The sequence below is a fragment of the Pieris napi genome, chromosome 13 (genome assembly GCF_905475465.1).
Source record: "Pieris napi chromosome 13, ilPieNapi1.2, whole genome shotgun sequence".
Lineage (NCBI taxonomy): Eukaryota > Metazoa > Arthropoda > Insecta > Lepidoptera > Pieridae > Pieris > Pieris napi.
Window position 1 is genome coordinate 6,138,648 of NC_062246.1, and position 19,585 is coordinate 6,158,232.

The 19,585-nt window shown below is 32.5% G+C and overlaps 2 protein-coding genes across 4 annotated transcripts in view; both read right to left on the reverse strand.

Annotated features, from left to right (window-relative positions):
- Positions 1–149: 149 nt before the first annotated feature.
- LOC125055630 lies at positions 150–14,767 on the reverse strand. 2 transcript variants are annotated; one of them, XM_047658099.1, is made up of 17 exons: positions 14,620–14,767; positions 14,397–14,549; positions 13,433–13,695; positions 11,732–11,936; positions 9,935–10,111; positions 9,254–9,389; positions 7,354–7,493; positions 6,796–6,944; positions 6,317–6,472; positions 5,438–5,568; positions 4,659–4,835; positions 3,920–4,070; positions 2,821–2,967; positions 1,908–2,014; positions 1,574–1,691; positions 677–865; positions 150–336 (listed from the first exon to the last, which is right to left on the reverse strand). In XM_047658099.1, exons 1-17 carry the CDS (start codon positions 14,678–14,680, stop codon positions 208–210), a joined length of 2,589 nt encoding a protein of 862 aa, XP_047514055.1. In that variant the 5' UTR covers positions 14,681–14,767; the 3' UTR covers positions 150–207. The 2 variants fall into 2 exon arrangements, with proteins under 2 accessions (XP_047514055.1, XP_047514056.1); XM_047658100.1 differs by lacking the exons at positions 150–336; positions 677–865; positions 1,574–1,691 and adding an exon at positions 8,392–8,547 and having other exon boundaries at positions 1,786–2,014.
- Positions 14,768–17,040: 2,273 nt separating this feature from the next.
- Positions 17,041–19,585, reverse strand: part of LOC125055340 (juvenile hormone acid O-methyltransferase-like) — a 32,032-nt gene continuing 29,487 nt past the window's right edge. The window contains exons 2-4 of one of the 2 annotated variants that reach the window (XM_047657775.1): positions 18,841–19,012; positions 18,524–18,632; positions 17,041–17,877 (exon numbers count right to left, since the gene is read on the reverse strand). In XM_047657775.1, the coding sequence (XP_047513731.1) occupies positions 17,702–17,877; positions 18,524–18,632; positions 18,841–19,012 (457 nt within the window). In that variant the 3' untranslated portion in view covers positions 17,041–17,701. The remainder of the gene's footprint in view (positions 17,878–18,523; positions 18,633–18,840; positions 19,013–19,585) is intronic. The other variant, XM_047657776.1, reaches the window with a different exon arrangement.

Here is a 19,585-nt window from a genome sequence, read left to right on the forward strand (position 1 = left end):
GACAAACGCTGATTTATTTGCAAATGACGCTAACGTTATGAGCTCAATACATTATAACTCGAACAGCTAAAATAATGAAATCCTAATTTTGGCTCTTCACTTAAATTAGTGCAATTCTTCAAAATTCTTAAATAATCTAAATCAATGAATGAATGGTAGATTTTGTGATATCTACTTTATTTTTTTTGACATCAATAGACAAGGAGTTTACAGAGTCAAATTTTCACACATATCGCATACACATTCACGAAGTGATTTTCCAATGCGGTAACAGAGTGACTGTTTTGACTCGCTCGCGTAATTTTTCTTCTCTCCCGGCTGCTTGCTGTATCCACACTGAAAATGAAAAATCAATGGCAATCCTGTTACATTTAATATACCAATTATTGTAAAGTGATACGGACTGATATGTATATATTATTAATTAATAATAAAAACATTAATAGCTTGGCTTGTAAAGAAGCCAATTATAGGGTCGTTTGTGTATTGACCCTTATAATCGTTGGCTGCAAAAAGTCTTAGTTAAAATTAAGTATTAATTTTTGTCTGTTTCATCAGCTTATTATTACGAAAAGTGGTGCCAAATGTTTTAGAATGCTCTGTAAAAATCATAGATTTTAACCTATTATTCCGAGCCATACAAAGTGAAACTTACTATTTTTAACCAGATTCTTACCAATATCGCCATATTCTCACAATGCAGCCTTCGTGCGCTTGGTTTAACAGTATTAGCTAGAAGTGCCCAGGCACGACCCGCCTGTCTGTCCAGTTTCAGTGCCTGGCACGCACAGGCAATAGCACAAGAGATCGCCGTAGCCTGCTCGTCGGTTGCGCCCGCGTCGCCACCTTCACCTACGCTGCTACGCTGTGGGGATTGCAATAAACATTGATAACCTTTTGTGACGAACTAAAATAACTTTTCATATACATTTTATATAAAACCAAGTTAACTCTGGTTAGGACGAGTCAGATTCATAAAAAAAAGGGTGCTTGTACTTATGTACGCGCGTAAGAAGTTATACTTCTTTGGCATTATTAAAAATAGTTTTTGATTGCATGCAAATAATTAATTACAATTAAATAATCAAAGACTGGAAAAGGAGTCATTATAGTCAATAAAGTTCAGTTTACATTTTAAAAATTAAATAAATAAATATTTATTAATATTATATTTATTATTATTTTATAATATTAATTAGTATTGATTTAAATATTCAATTTAAATCACTTCTGATTATAATTCAGACGCACATATAAAATTCGCACTTGTATAATGAAAACACGTGTTAAATGTAGAAACTCAAAGCATGTGGATAAATATTATAAATGTATAAATGTAAATACACAGTGAACAGAGGCGGCGTGCGTGCCTGTTAATTTTATGTCACGGTGCGCGCGCCTCGTAAAATTTTACTCTCATAAATTTTTCATAACGCGCCTAAAGAAGTATAACTTCAAAAATCTGTATGTACGATTATGGAGTAAATATAAAGTTAAAAAGATGCATGAGTAGCTAAAACAGTACACGACAAATCGTATGAACACACTAAATCAAGATAGGTATCTTATTTACCGTCACCCAGTCGTCGGCTAGGCTCATCCATGCGTACGCGCTGGGCTGTCGACGTATGAGATCCGTCAACATTGCTCTTATACGTTGGGACTCACGACGCGGTAGCGATAGAAGAATACTGAAGAAATGGGTATTTTCATTCGTAGTTTCAAATAAAAATACAGGTAATTTTATTAATAATATTCTTGTGTTGTATAACTAATAAAATTGGGTTACAAACAAATATTTAAAGTATTAAATAATCTTGCATTTACATCGATGAAGTGTTCGGAATATTTGCAAGGAAATATATTTTTAATAGAACGTGTCTGTATTACAATACAGTAGTCAGTACCTGTAAGCACCCAGACAGCTGCCAGCCTTCTCAAAACTCTCTTTGGATTTTGCGAAATCCTTTTTCCTGTGATGACACTCCCCTTCGAGACTTCGCAAATAGTTTACCTATTGAGCGAAATATGAACTCATATTTTAAGGAAATATATCCTCATCGAAGTGTAAAAGTAAAATTACCTCAAGTATATTACACTATGTACTTAGTAGTGGGTTCGATTCCTGTCGAGTCAATAAGTGTGGCTTAGTAGGCACATTTACTGTGATGACACTCCCTTTCGAGACTTCGCAAATAGTTTACCTATTGAGCGAAATATGAACTCATTTTTTAAGGAAATATATCCTCATCGAAGTGTAAAAGTAAAATTACCTCAAGTATATTACACTATGTACTTAGTAGTGGGTTCGATTCCTGTCGAGTCAATAAGTGTGGCTTAGTAGGCACATTTACTGTGATGACACTCCCTTTCGAGACTTCGCAAATAGTTTACCTATTGAGCGAAATATGAACTCATTTTTTAAGGAAATATTTAGATATATCCTCATCGAAGTGTAGAATTAAAATTACCTCAAGTATATTATTACACTATGTACTTAGTAGTGGGTTCGATCCTTGTCGAGTCAAAAAGTGTGGCTTAGTAGGCACGTTTATTGTGATGACACTCCCTTTCGAAAATTCGCAAATAGTTTACCTACCTATTGAGCGAAATATGAATTCTTTTTTTAAGGAAACATGTTTTAGGTACTTAGTAGAGGGTTCGATTCCGGTCGAATTAATAAGTGTGGCTTAGAAGGCACACGATAATGATCGTTTAGCTATTTCTGTAACAGATGCAAAAAAGTACAAGACAAGATACTTCACATTCTTCTACCAAAACTCATTACAAGCTATTTCGTAAAAATTTTGTAAAACTAACATCTCCATACTTTCCAATAGCGTATTGTAAATGGCAAAGTGCGGTATCGACATCCTTGCGTAGACGTGTGCAAAGAGCTAGCAAGTGTTGGTAAACCGGAGATTCACCGTCTTCCGTCAATGCACGTGCGAGGCATACCTCTGCTAACTAATCATAATTAAAAAATATTATTGGAATGTCATTTATTGGAATATGATAATTAAGTGTCTTTACAACTGTGGGTTATCGTATCAGAAGCTTTTACTATATTTCTTTTATAGACAGGTAAGTAATCCTCAACGTCGTCGATTTTTACATCCAAGATGATGATTCACCGTGCGGGTATTCATTGTGCAAAGAAAAACCCAGCTGAAGAACGCCGGACATCAGGCTTGACACATTTAAGTAGTAGGTTGTATGTTTTGACGTTTTACTTAATTTATATTTATGAATTTTTGAGTGCATTCGACATACTTGGTGATTAGTAACTCAAGATTAAAAATGAACGACGTAAATGACGCCAGGTTTTCATATCCTTAAACTGTAAAAAGTTTGAAAAATGTTTTGTGATTATGATTTAAAACCACAACAATATACATCGCTTCTATTGCTTAGTCACATCGAAGACAAAGTAATAGACCATCAATGTTGTAATACAAATAAATATATCGAACATTCTGTCTATATGGCATATAATCTAAGGAAAAATACAAGATTTAATCATTGCGAAGTTGCTAGAACATATTTCATATCTTTACTTTAACTTTCTTTTGTTACGTGAGTTTTGGGTTCTAATAGGTAGGTACTAGAGTACCGAACGCTTAAAGTTAATCTGCATCTTAGATTTATTATCAAAATTATTAGTAAATTATATACATTTTTTATTTTTAGTTGCCATGAATTATAGTAATTACTATCTACGTCGGCTTGTAGCTCAACACATCTCCAATCTTGACTTCCTTCGTACTTATCAAATACGTACCCTACGTACCAACCTATTGCAATTAAGCAGCAATAGCATGCTTTAAAATTACAGAATTTATTGTTCATAGATTTTTTGTCTAACCTTTTTGGTTAACCTATACAGTTTAATTGTATACATGCATCAATCATAACTCACGGGTATTGCTCGAATACGTAAAAGAAGATCGGCAGCATCATAATACCGATTCGTCCCCGGTAGGAGTGGTGTCTGGTCCCACCAATCACCCAGTTCTCTTTCCCAGGCACGCGGGTAAGGCAAGTCTTCCGCCAGCCCTTCTGCCTCTATTCTGTATTGTATTTTAATCTTAATATATAGGTATAAATTACGGGTCACGTTGTTTGTCCGCTATGGACTCCCTAAACTACTTAACCGATTTCAATCAAATTTGCACACCGTGTGCAGTTTGATCTAACTTAAAAGATAGGATAGCTTACATCTTAATTTATGCCCGAAATATTATTTTATTGCAAATTATTTGTATATTATTTGACAGTCACAATTCTAACAGATGGCGCTGTATCGAAAGTACCAACGTTTCGCATAAGCTACAATTTAATGGCATAACCACCAAAAAAGCATGGTAGTGCCCATGACTGGTGTTCTTCTACCGTTTCCCTTGAATAGTTTACTACTATGTATAACAAAAACCTTAGCCACAGACACACATTTTATATTATAAAGTGATGATTTTAGTCACTTATTCAATTTATTCCATCCGGAGCGAGCTCAAAGGCATGTCCATTATTTATTATGGTAATGTTTAGGTTAGTTTCATCTCATGTTGCTATTTTTCACCTTACGCATTATAAATGACGCATTTAGTTTAAGAGGTATGTCATTACAAAAACTTAGTCTCCCTTTACTTAGAACAAACCTTCGTACGTAGTTAATAATTTCTGTAGATATGTGAAATAGTTCTCTGTGCCAATAATAAGCACTGGCAGCAACCCATAGAACTTTGTAAAACGGATGAAGACAGAGCATCGAGACAAAGAATGGTTCAGCGTCATCTGGGTCTTCGTTGAAAATCATGCAGGCTTTGGATAATAGACTGAAATATAAAACCTATTTACGTTGATACGATTTACATGCTTACATAAGGTATTAATGATACTGATCTTAATTTGTAAGATTATATTGTTAGTTTTAGGAAATGTTCACTTTGTAGACGCAAAGCGTATTTTACAACTCACTATAATTTTCAGTATTTTTTATATACAAATAAAAACAAATACCATAAACTATTAGGGATACAACGGGCGGCCGTGGCGCTAACAAGCGATCTCTTCCAGGCAACCCTACTAAGGATATAAAATAATACTAAGGTTAAAGTGAAAGAAGTGCGTCACCAAATCAACTAAAAAAAACTAATTCATACAATTACCAAACTTATCTAAAATATAATAATAAAAAAATATAATCAAATAAGAACTAAAAGCTAATATTGCTCATGAATTGCTTGTTCATGAATTACAATGCAATAAGTAGATAATGTTGAATTCGTCTGAATTTACCTTTAAGTAGCGTAGTCTGTAAGCTGGTATATTTCGAAAAAAAAAACGCAAAACTTAACATTTAAATCCTTGGTAGAACCAAGTAGCTAACAGCTATTTGATTTATAAACCTGATAAAGGATTGCATTAAAATATCTACCTTAAAGGATGTCGAGGATTAAGAAGGATAGACTTATTGATACAGACATTAGCCGCATTTATGTCAATATCTTTGAGGCAGGTTGACAGTTCCCGCCAAAGGTCTGGCTCGGTGGGAGCTTTCACAACAGTCTGTGGACGAAATTCATAAGGAGTTAAGAATTTAATAGAGTCTGGCTAATGAAAGAAGATAACGAAAAAGCGCGGCAAATTAAAAAAAAATAGTATGGTATATTTTGTGGATTAAACTTACTTGATACTTGATTTTATTTTATTATTTTTAACATTTAATTACTATACGTATTTAGTCTTTTACTATTGATACTTAAAATGACTAGCATTTAATGGAAAACTAAAACTATATTTATTATAAAACACGTCTTTTTCAGAATAATCAAATCCTGCGAAACTAACGAAATATTCTATGAAATAAAACAAAGTTTAGGCTATTATACCTGTTAACTATTCGGAAAAATATATAATAGAAATAAAAATGAGTAATTGCATGAAGTATCAAGACAATAAATCACACTAACCTAAGATATTTAATGACATTCTGTGTTGCCATCCGAAAGTTTTCAAATAATTCAATTATCTTTATTCATTAGCCAGACTCTATAATCTTTAGCGTCTATTGATAGAGTAGGGCTGAAGGGTGCATTAGTGTTACCAATAAGTAAACTTCGGATTCGCAAGCACAAAAAAGGCAACCTATTCAGCCTCCGATGAAATTTAGGCGAACTCACTGATATCTAAATAACTTTAGTATGTAACTGATAACTCTAAATGAACTCTTAAATCGTGTTATCCTTATATAGGAAACATATAACTATTATATAATGGACATTTAAATAGCTTATTTATGGCTATTGAAAGTTACCTGCAAATAAAGGTTTGCTGCATGCTTAATATCTTTGAGCTGACGTGCATTCCTGGCCGCTCTGAGGGTGGGTTCCAATTCTTGGCGATGGTCTTTATTGATAAGATAATCGCTGGACATACGCATAAGACACGAATGGGCCATCATAGTCATTTCCTACAAATATCCTACATAGTGAGTATTTTTATTCATTAACAGTGCGTTCACTGTGAGTTAAGGTGCAATATCACATCAAATATGTAAATCAGTTGATAGCACTTTTTATAAGAGTAGCGTATTAATGAAATCAATGATACAGATACCGGCAAGCATTTGATTCTTGAGCATTAAACAAGGGAGTGGGGGGGGGGGAGGGAAGTTTGCGCATCGCGGGACACAACACTTTCCCCCTGACAGTGATACCTAAAAATCGCTTCTGCCCTAATAAATAATAACTGAATGGTCTTAAGGAGTTGAAGTCACTAGTACTTAATACTCACTTCTAGCTTTTCATCGGTGTCAAGAAAATTGTTGATAACAAAATTATTGTTCACATATATGGCGGCGTCTTGCCAAAACGATGTTAGGATTTCTAGACGAGTTCTTGTACCAGCTAACTGTCGATTCATAAGGCAAATATCTGTTACACCTGCAAATATAACGAATATATTGACAATTGGCATGCAAAATGTCAAAATATAATTAATTACAACTTATTTATCACTAGTATGACATTAAGTACTCCCTCATACTGTAGAGTATAAAGTCACTGGCCTTTAAAAATCTAATAATCTTTCGTTTGAAAGCATTAGGTATAAGAAAGTTCTCCGTAGGTGAATTAATAGTTTAATCAGCTATGAAGGTAGCTTTTGCATACAGCGTGGTGGTGAAATGGTGGAACCCACATTCGCGTAAGATGGTCTTTCTCTTTTTACGTCTTCTATAATAGGTATATAAACTTTTCTATACGAAATAATCTAATCCATCTATTCTAAAACGCACCTTTTGAATACTAATGCGAATTTTAAAATACATACTTATTAAATAAAAATGATTACCAAAGTACGGCACGCGTCGTAAAGAGGTATTTGCCAATTTTACAGTTGACAGCCAATTCTTATCCGTTTGACCCCTACTAGAACATTCCCTCTTGCTCGGTATTGCCTCAAAGCCACTAAGCATTTTATTTATTTCTGACCTGTTACACAAAAGTAGCAAACTTAGTTACAAATATAAATAATTGTAAGTATACTTAATAGCAAGAATATTATCTACAGGTTCCGCGGATGTAGATATAAATTGTCTTGTGTATTTAAAAGTATTTCACGTATTATATTCATGATCATTTGTGATTTTAATTCATAAAGTAAGTTTTAGCATAGAAATTGAAAGTAAATTGACAAATCATTGAAACCTGTAACTCTCGTGGTAATTACAAAATTTGAGGCTGGATGGCACAAGCCTTATCAAAAAAAGAAACGTAATTCGATAGGCTTAGAAAACTGCCGCGAGATATAGCTTTGAAAACCTTTAAAAAATACCATATATATATTAACAGGCACCTTATATATGTCGCAGCCAACTAGTTCAGTTAACAGTCTAGCCTTTTAACTAAACGGCGCCGTTTTCACTGTATACAGTGAAAGTCAATCTTAGCTGTACTTAGAATAACAATAATTAATCAAAAATCCATAATAAAAGCATTGATTTTTATACGTCAGTCACGTGACACAAAATGTTCAGGATAAGTTGAATCTAGGGGCCTCATAGCCTAGTGGTCTTATTAAGTGGCAGCTAGGTGAGGGGTACCGGGTTCGATTCCCGGTTCGATGGCAAGTTTTAATTTAATTTAAATTTGTTCTCGGCCTTTGGGAGGGTTGTGCGGGCGAGTGCTTAACAAGGACACGGTCGAAATTCTAAAGACAAGCACGAATTATAAAAAATCCTATACTTGACGCTGGCTAATGCACAAATCGTGCCAGAGCCATAAAAAAAAAGAAAAAAAATGCGAATCTATGATGACGTAGCATTTTAACTTCGCCTATCTATTTCTAATACTATCTTGGAGGTTAATTGGGAAAAGTTAAAGAACTTACTGAGAGATATGTGCTGGAATAACGGCTTCTTTAAAAGGCCTCGCCAATTTAATTTCCAAAAGGACAAAAGCGGGATTTTCGTCACTACCAGTAGGTCTGCCTAGCGTCCTTGAAGTACTTGGGTTTGGGCTTGTTTGATTCGATGCAGTGGTTGCTCTAAACGTTCAAGCCTGTTAGTATTTTAAGCTTTCGGACTGAACTCTTGTTAAAGTTTGATACATCTTTAATAAATATAGTCTTAAGCATTGACGAATATGGAAAATGTTATTTATAAAAAAGTGTGTACACGCAAGTTATACTTCTTTGGCGTAACAAGATAAAAATCTTTTCAAACATTTTATTCTACGTTTGTAGACGATGACACTAACAATAGAAAATACTAAAATGTTGACTATAACTAACTTCAGGGTGTCGGTTTTTTGTGACGGTGTGCGCGCGCATCGTAATTTTTCCTTAACGCGCCAAAAGAAGTATAACTTCAAAAATATTTATGACACAGCTCTTAAAATTATATGAAGATGACGATGAGGTTAATAATTAGAAATAGTAGTAGGAATAGGATAGGAAAGGAAAATTAAATGTACCCATGATAATGTAAGAAGTACCATTAGTACAGTACATTTAGTAAGAACCTGCCATTACCAAAATCCAAGCATAAGCAACATCAATAAAATATTATTTAAAACGTCGGAAGCGTGCTGTGCGTTAGCGGCCATGTTCAGTTCTTATAATATATTGCGTCCGTTCCTTACTAATATATAATCTATTAAAAAATCTGTTTTCCCATTTCTTGATTAAATATTTACATACGCTTACATAACTGAAAACACCACCTTAAAGGTGATAAGATGTAAAAACTTACTTGCTAGATTTCTGGACGCTAATGAAGGACGAAGGACACTTGTCGCTTGGCGGTAGAAGGAAATCGCAGCCACACTTCTCCATTATAAGCTCCGAGTTTGCCCAATGAAGTGGTACTGCTATACGGGCTTTTGTTTCTGAATAAAGAACATAAAAGTTTATATTACCTATGTTTTGTACATAATATAATACATATATTACAATAGCCAATTATTAAAGTCATATTATATACGTATTTATTACTTTTTTAAAAGTGTCGTTCAGTTAATAATATTGTTTATCTAGTTGTGTTTGTTTCCCCGAAGTATGTATATACTATACATATACTACTATATATATATAGGTTATAAGTATTTGGCGCTTAAGGAACCGTACATAATCAACAATACCTTTTAAAAAGCCTAGTGAGGTGCGAAATAGTATCTTTAAATTTGTAATTATTAGGATAAGTATAAATAATTTTGTTTATTCTCTTTTTTTGGAAATGTTATGTTTTTGTTTGTAAATCTTATGCTTGCCGTAATTGTCATAGATTTAGATGTAGAAAATTTGTGATGTGGCTGTATGTGATAAATAAAAAAACCTAGAACGATACCCTTCTAGTTATTTGGTCAATTTAGAAGAAATATATTATATAGAGATATATATACAATATTTCACGATGAACAAAAGAAAAGATCACCTCCAGGATACAGAAGCGTGAACAAATCAATGAATCCCATAAAGCTGTATCCGCTATTATTTTCCCCATACATGTGTACTTCAAGGGGCCATTTGTATCGCCTCAAATGACTCGACAACCATTTTTCAGTTTCCTTCAGTATTAAGGTTTTGTGAAAGGATTTCCAAACGGTCTTATCTGAAATATCAAAATTATACAGTAAAAGAAATTTAGAATAAGACCTTATAATAATATCTGATACAAATACTCATATCGAAACGTAATGAACCGATTTCGATTAGACAAATTAAAAATTGCGGAATATTTAAACCGAACAGAATTTTTCGAGAAATTTACGGACATGTACCTATATACATACATATATACAATATACATTTAAGCAAAATTAGATTGAAATATTATCCAACAAGTATATAGGTAACTCTATACTTGTGATGTTGTTGAATAGTCTTTTTTAAACGTTCGCAAAAAAGTGCCATTAGCTCGATATTTTACTAAAATCAGCTAATGACATTGATGTAAAAAATACTGTATATCACTCTTAGTTTATCGTTTAGTGTTTGTGCACGATCTATCCTATCTATCCTATTATCGAGGACACACATCTGTTGCATTATTTCAATCATTTTATCAATTTTTTTCAAAAAAAATTCTTGGCTTGCGATAAAATCTATCGTGTAAATTTAAAAAACTGTATTTATATATATTTTTTAAATTTTGTAACATCTATGTTCACCATAATTGTCATGTTTTTAGAGATAGCTTTAAACATATACTGTAGATGTGGTATACTTTAAAAATTATAACATTATATTTTAAATCGTCAAACGATAAGTCAACAAAACCCTATCAAGTATCTGGATTTGTCAGTCTTTGGATGGAAACAGTATAGTCAAATAATATCTCTCTTGTGCGTGTAAGTGTAAACAATATTAATAATAATAATCCTGTGTACAACGCTTCAGAGTGCATTCGTTTCTCTGATATCTTTTTATCTCAAAGACAAATTGGTGATCAGTTTCTGTCTGTTAGACACGCATATAGAACGAAAATCCATTGGTCTACGCCGGGGATACAACCCATGACATCACACTTAAGCCACTACGCCAACCCTACTCTATATTCATATAGACCAGTCATTATAGACATTCGAAATCGAAAATTTGATAATAATTCCAAAAGTTTTCAAACTTCGGTCAAGTGAATGGTACATTGGGACGACCATAAATCTCATTTTGCAACCTTGTCCGCAGTCCGGAACATTGTTAAAATTGCAATTAAATTAATTTTTGCTGTATGGTCGTGAAAAAAATTCCAAAAGTTCTGCAAACTTGGGGAAGTTTTCGATATAATATTTCATATCACGTATAAAATTTGCAACCAACCTAAGTGTACGGAACATTTTTTGTTATTTATTTTATTTTCGATATATCTGTCAAATTTGCAGAACTTTTGGAACGTTTTCCTTCAGTTTAATAAAGAAAAACATTAATTTTTAATAACAAAAAATGTTCCGTACACTTAGGTTGGTTGCACATTTTATACGTGATATGAAATATTATATCGAAAACTTCCCCAAGTTTGCAGAACTTTTGGAATTTTTTTCACGACCAAAACTTATTTTTAACAATGTTCCGGACCGCAGAGCAGGTTGCAAAATTTTATAGTTTGTTTTAATACCACTCCCGACCTTACATCAAAATTTGAAAACTTTTGGAATTATAATGAATTAATTGTCTTGACTGACTGGACTAATAAGCTTAAATAAAAATTAATGCAAAAATAAAATATAATTACGCAAATTCGATCCCTCTTCCACATAATATTTCAAATCAAGCTTGTCTTCATTTTGAAAATCGCCAAGTGAGGCTGTGAACTTTTCATCACCCTCAGTGAAGTACTCGTCTCCAAGTCTTAAACTTTCCCAGTCAGAAAAAAAATTTAAGGTATTTGATCTTTTGGCAATTCTGTTTCCCTGATTAAATGTGTAGAGGTTGCAATTCTGAAATATATGTTTTTATTTAATTTAATAACATAAGTTACCATTGTGGCCACCCTAATGCGGCAACTATTTACGTTTATATTATACTAGCTGACCGGGCAAACGTCGTTTTGCCATGTATATCATTTATAATAAAAAATAGGGATTGACCGTAGAGGGGTGAAAGTTAGGGGTTGTATGTATTTTTTAATGTTGTATCATAAAAAAATACAAACAGAAAAAATATCTAAAAATAAAAAAAATATATTTAGGGGGATGAAAAATAGATGTTGGCCGATTCTCAGACATACCCAATATGCACACAAAATTTCATGAGAATCGGTCGAGCCGTTTCGGAAGAGTTTAACCACAAACACCGCGACACGAGAATTTTATATTTTAGATACAAAACAATACATACACCATAGATGGGACTTGTTCGATTCGTTGTACCACTAGAACTACATTTTCTCACAAAACTGTTTTAAACATGTAACATGTACCACGGAATGTTATCAAGTTACCCACAACACAGGGATTCCCTAGTGTGATTAACGATAGGTGAATTTTGTCACAACCTATTTGTCATGTTTAAAGTTTAGAGCTATTAGTTCAATCAGCGGACAATTTAAAGGGTCTGTTGATCTATGAAATTAATTAATGTTTTCGCTTAGGGTCCAAATAGTAACGGCTGTCGATGTCGCCTCCTAACGTAACCCTTAGGTTTTAGGTTAAATGAAATAGTAATCTGCATAATATTTTTTTTCACTATGTCATGACTTTGTCCCTACACTATGTTAGAAATCATACGAAGAATATTATAGTGCGTATCACCACCACTATGTGGAATTTCCAAACTAATTCGACTTTAGATTTCTTCAAGAAAGACCGTCACGATTCTTAAAAGAAGGAGAACGCACGTGCGAGCCTATTGCTTATGCGGGTGTCTTAGGCGGCGCGGTATCACTTAATATGTATCACGAAACCCTCTTGCCTGTAGTAATGAAAAAGTATAATACGAGATTTATACCGTAATAATTTAGAAATACATAGTTTTTTCGATAAAGTAATATTACAAATAGAAAACGCCTGTTTTAATATTTAACGACATTTCATGTATTATTAATATTAATATTGATTATTCTGTTTGTATTTCGCTTAGTTTAGTTGTCATATTTTGTTTGAGCACATAAAATCTGCTACATCTTAGTTGAAGTTTAGATTTGTTTTAAGGAACGAGAAACGTTTTAACAACATTTCAACTAACAACAATATAGTTGAAATAAAATGGGATATAAACATGAATTCCTGACATTATTTACTTGATAATGTTGTCTGAATACAATAAGCATAATACACAAACACACACACATATTTTTTTTTGTATTGTATATGTACAGCATGCAACGCTAGAGTTTGTGGTCCATGTACTTGGAAATGGAAAAATTCTGCGCCTGTAATTAATCTAGCCACCTAACTTGTTTATAATATTAAATTTTTATGCAGCTCTGAGGTACCTGGTCATTATATATTGGCATCTTGGTGGCTGCTGTGTACACAAGTTCATCATCATAAGGTACGTGCATATTGAAGCATCCGATGAGAGTGAATGTCATGAAATTAGCATCTTTTAACAATTGGTGGTGTTTTATATTAGCGGGATTACGAAATGCAGATATTTCGAGTGTAACTAAGGGTAAATTGTCCCAACTCTTTGCTTGACTCGCTCGTGGCTCAATCATTGGCTGCAGCCTTTGTCTTAAGTATAGTTTATTTTTTCCTAGAAGTAATCACTTAATTTTGCCGTTACAATATAATTCGTAGGACACTTATTGTAAACAATTAAATATAAACGTCAGATTTTAAAGTTCCTATTTTATGTATGGATAACAACAGTCCTGCCCTGCGATTCTGTAACTCACACTGCGGTTGTCGCATCGGCCGTTGCTCTCAAATCAGTCGTGAAGCAGTCATTTTATGATTTGGCATTCTGAAAAGGTGGGAGCTTGTAGTTTATTGTTTATCAGAATGCCAAATCATAAAATGACTGCTTCACGACTGATTTGAGAGCGACCGCCGATGCGAAAACCGCTGTGTGAGTTCGAAAAGTGAGTTACAGAATCGCAGGGCAGTACTAGTTTCAAATACATGATGAAAAGAGCTCGCTTATTTATTAACTATGACGTAAACTGTCAAGGATGAATATTCGAAGAACTCAAACCTAAGATTAGTCAGTAAATCATAGTAGATGTACTGGATTAAAATAACATGACAAAAGGCGTGTTTCGTTTGTTTATAATTTAAACATCTGTAGCCTGTGATCCAATCACAGACACGCGCCATATTTCCGTTTGACCAATCGCATCAAAGTGCGTCTCTTTGATGCGCTCATCGTTTCGTCTTCTGTCGTCTTTTTTGAATTCTTAATCCCCTGGGACTTTGCGTGTGGATACACCTATTCAGAGATAGATAGATACTAACCTGTAAAAACTGACAGAATATTAATATTACAGCAAAATATATCTAATTTTGGCTTCACTGCTACTTTTGGCTCTTGATCTTGCGTGCCATTTTCTTCTGCTGTCTTATCGTATACCATTTGCATTTCTATATTTTCTAAAGACTGGATTTTAACTAAAAAATACATTTTGAGAAAATAAATACATATCAAGGTTTTAAATGACGTTAAAAAAGTGTCTCTCACTTGTCAAAGCATTATCAGCAAATGTACACATTTTTTCATAGTCAGAAGGGTCATAATTCATAAAACCCTTCGCTAGGGTCCTTTCTTTAGCATTATCTCTGTGCCCTACTGATGTTATGATAGCCGAAATTAAAAGTTGATCATAAAATACGACTTTGATAGCGAATTTCTTAGGATTTTCGTCTGGTAGGCGAAGTCCTAAGATGCGTATACTTAGAACATCGAGAGGGGGTATGTAAACTTCTCCGACAGTCGTCGTGTCAGATTTCGCTTTTTCGATGGTCACATCTGATTTGGTCTGTAATAGGAAAAGATTTGTGAACATTCATACAGCTTGAAGTTTATTCTTGTCTTGTAATTTTTGTGCAAATGTATCACAGTTGCATAATTACAAAAATTTTATTTTAATATTCAATATTGAACTGAACGTTTGAGTTCAGGGCTAGTGCGTGTCTTGTGTTTTAACCGATTTATTTACATATTTGGATATCTATTATTGTTAAATTTAACAGTATTTTTTGGGCATGTTATACATTATTGTGACAAAATATTTATTGCAGAAGGTAAGCGAAATACGGATGTGCATAATTAGCACACATTTTGAAGATATATTAACCAAATACGTACTTTTCCGCGTTTCATTATCGGACGTTAAAATCTATTTTTATTTTTCCTGTTTTTGAATTTGAATGGCAATGTCGATTCAATTCTTTCAAATGTTCACTACCACAGATAACTCATTGTGTATCTTACAGATTATATACGTAGATAGTATAGACTTAAGAGACTTGTGATAGACAAGGAGAAACACACACACATCACGTATAGAAAATTGTAACTCTCGTTTTCAGGAGACGGAAACATTTTTTTGACAGTTTCAGAACATGTGTAGACGAGTGGTCATTTTAATTAAAATCATTTTCTGATGGAATGAAGTGCGCTTCATTTCCGGCTGTTTAGTGTAAGCAAATTTCTCGTTGATTTATTTAAAAATAAACACTTGAAGAGATCTACGGCGTTTTCTATCCGATCCCCTAGTTCGTAACAATATTTTACAAGTCATATATCAAAAATATGTTTTTACATAAAGTGCCACTTATTGTATTTACATGGTATTTGTCTAACGTTTAAAACATAGACAAATACCACAAATTTTAGATTCTGTATCTTAGAAAAAAGAATTGGCATTTTTGACATTCTTTTAAGTACCTACGCTTCATAATCCATATAGATAATGTATACTAACAGAGCAAATAACAATATTTTAAATAACAGTCAAAATGTTATTCAATAAACAAAATGGTTTTTAGCATTTCGGATGTAAATTATTATATAATTAGGATTTAGTAGCTACTGGAATCTAAGCGTAAAATTTAGTTAATTACTACATTTATTCAAATGATCTCATAAAGTATACCAAAATTCATCGTTTCAGATACTTTGCCGTTCGTCTCACTTTAGTACTAGACCTGTTGGATACTTATTTTAAAATCTAATTACATAAATTATGAATATCATACATGTTATATTGGTTTCAGGCAAGCTATAATAAAACCGTGTATTTCACGGAAACAACAAGAAAACATATCGGACCATCATTTTTCTTCAGTGATGATTATTTTGCCAAACTAACAATAATTGATATTTTGGTTAAAACTTTGATGAGGTAATTATATTGCTACTAAGTCCACGCTTTTGGAAATGTTTAACATATCAGTTTAGTGGTAAATTGTGTGACTCGTAACGATTACGATGTGCGTCATCAATGTGTTGGAGACAATGGAAAAAGAACCCATCTTCTTAGATTTTATTAATTTTATTCATTGTTTAATTAATTCTGTCTAGGAAGGAAGCGTTTATAGAATCTAGATAATGAACAGTACAATTTAAATAAATAAAACACTCGAATAAATACCTTATTCCGTTTTATTACAGGTAAGTCTGGGTTTACAAAATGAAAACAAAAGTTTGCTGTGGTTGTATAAAAAGCAATTTAATGTCCGAAGTTTTGTTATCGAAAAGGTTTTTGAAGTTATACTTCTTTAGGCGCGTTATGAAAAATTGATGAGAGTGAAATTTTACAATGCGCGCGCACCGTGACACAAAATTAACAGGATGAAGTTGCCCACGGAAGATGCTACGGCATTGGACATAATTTAAAAACAACATTTGAATAATAATAGAATTTATGTTACACTTAATGTAAGAGAATAATAATAAATATTTATTTATTAGATTTTTCAAATGTAAACTGAACTTTATTGACTATAATGACTCCTTTTCCAGTCTTTGATTATTTAATTGTAAATGATTATTTGCATGCAATCAAAAACTATTTTTAATAATGCTAAAGAAGTATAACTTCTTACGCGCGTACATAAGTACACGCATCCTTTTTTTTAATAACTGAAATATTATTATATCGATGATTTTAAATTAGGTCAGTAATAATATATCTGATGGCGTTTGGTGAAGGCGGCGATGGTGACCAAGCCTTCAGATAAATTATAAATAAAAAACTCTTGTTTTACCCTTTATTGATTTGTTTTAATCAGTATATTTTTGTATTCTACAAGCAGATATAGCTTAACAATTATTATTGACCGTCTGTCTAACTAATATTATTAATTTCCCATTTTTAAATATTAAATTTAAAATTCCAAATTAACTTCGTAAGTTCTCTATACTTATCCACAAAATAATATTAATAATTGGTGTATTCATTACGCATAACATTAAAAAAATATTATATTTGATCACACTTTGCAGGGTACAAGTAATGTAACACTAAATTTCATGGAGAAAAGTAGTATTTTAAATTATGTTTTATTTATTATTGGTTTTCTTATTAACCTGTTGACTACATGATACATTTTTGCTTGTGTTCGTTATTTCTACGGGAATCGAACCCACAGGTTCCATTGCTACTTCAACAATTGGTTAAACTAGACACTATTTAACAAAATATAAGAAGAGAAGAGGTATATAGAATATATGTTTGTGTATTTATATTTCAATAATTGTATGTTACGTTTCTATTTCAGAACAATTAATATTGCTATAAAAACGAATCCAGATTTTATTACTTTTTTTCGACATACAAAACAAGCATTTTCACGATAAGGACAAAATCGTTTGTTGATTTTTTGTGCTTGTACTTTTCAGTGTCAAACATCTGCATTTCTTGACTTAAGTCTATAAAAAAATCGTCATATAACTCATCCGGGATCTTGAAAGGCACCACAGACATTATTCCATCTGAAAATAATTGAACCTTTATTTATTTGAATTTCCCCAAAGACTAAAATGAGGAAATAACTTATGTAACCCTTTACGGATGCATGTTTTAGGCGCATTTTATAACATTGATTAAATTGTTCTTATCATAAATAATATTAAGGATTGATCAATTTTTATTTGAACCTAGAGAAACTTAGGACAAATAGCAAGGAACACGTCAAATTAAAACGTAAGTTCTAATTAATAAGTTAAGAGAATTCTGCTCATTGATCATTTGAGTGGCCAATTCCATAATATATATACACAGTAGGTGTAGCACTGTGAAACTACATTTGTTTGGCACACAAAAGTGATCAGCACTAATAGAGTCTGCCTAGGCTCTGCCAGCAACCCGCAACTGACAAAGCGACTACTAAACTTAAATAGAACCAATCTTAAAACAATGCTAGGGACAATTACGGGTCATTGTCTACTTAATAAACATCTTTTTGTCCTAGGCACGACAGACAGCCCCTTGTGCAGAGGCTGTTTCAGCGCAGAGGAATCAGTTAGTACATTCGTGGCTTATGTTTGCTAGTACTTGCTTAAGTCTAAAGTTGATAAAAATGTTCTCGAATATATTAGTGTGTGTGTGTCTCTTTTCCCATTCGACGACAAAACCTACCTTTTAAATTCTCTAGATTTCCGTACTCGTGAAATATAATCTTGTCTTCTGATTTTGTTATAGTAAATCCAATTTTTCCTAATAATTGATGCAATTCTTTAAGAGAATCCTGAAAAGAGTATATTTTTAACACAGTTATTTGAAGCTTGTAGATTGCGTTCGGGTATTTACGTTTTTATTTCATTTAATCGGTAGATAATTAAACTATATAATAATAGAAATTAACACGACTTCAAGAATTTTTGTTAATTCATATTTTTTTATTAAAAAATAATCATTAGCCTTTGCTAGAGTGAATGAAATTATGTTGTATTTACTTGATTGTCATGGTATGGAGATATATATCTTTCAACGTCAGTAACCCATGGCTTCCATTTTTCGGCTTTAGCAAGGGACCTGTATGCATCGTATAATGATGTTTTTTCTGCGATAATCACGAAACCACTTCCATCATCCCTAAGGATATCGTATATGTTCTGGAACGCAGTTCTGTAAAATCAACATAAAAAATAAATACATTAGCGAAATTTATATATCAGCCGAAATTTTAAATAAATATAATTTTAGGTCGAGTCACCGTCGTATTGTTTATGAGGTGTGCGAATATAAAATATAGATGTAAAACATACAATGACAAGATCCAACCACAATGGGTTTAGACTTTACTTTAAATCCATTTTTAACAAAAACATAACCTCCAGAATGAACTAAATAAGATTTTTATTACGTAATTAGGAACAACATTATTCGACTTTATTTAATCTAATTTATGGCGCCAAAATTGGAATATGCTATATAGAGTATAGAAAATTATCTTGACTAACGAATTATCTAACAAAAGCTATGAGAACTTCTTGGTACCAAAGTGGAATTTACCTTTGACCGAGTTTTTAATCTTATTTTAATTTTCTTTTTATTAATTTTTAATTACTTATAATATTACTACATAGGTGCAGGTTAAGAAATTTGTAAATAATGTATATTAAATATAACTAGGAAGATATAAGTAAAAGATGAATAGATATAACTTGCGCACTTGAAAAAGAAAAATACAGTCTTTGG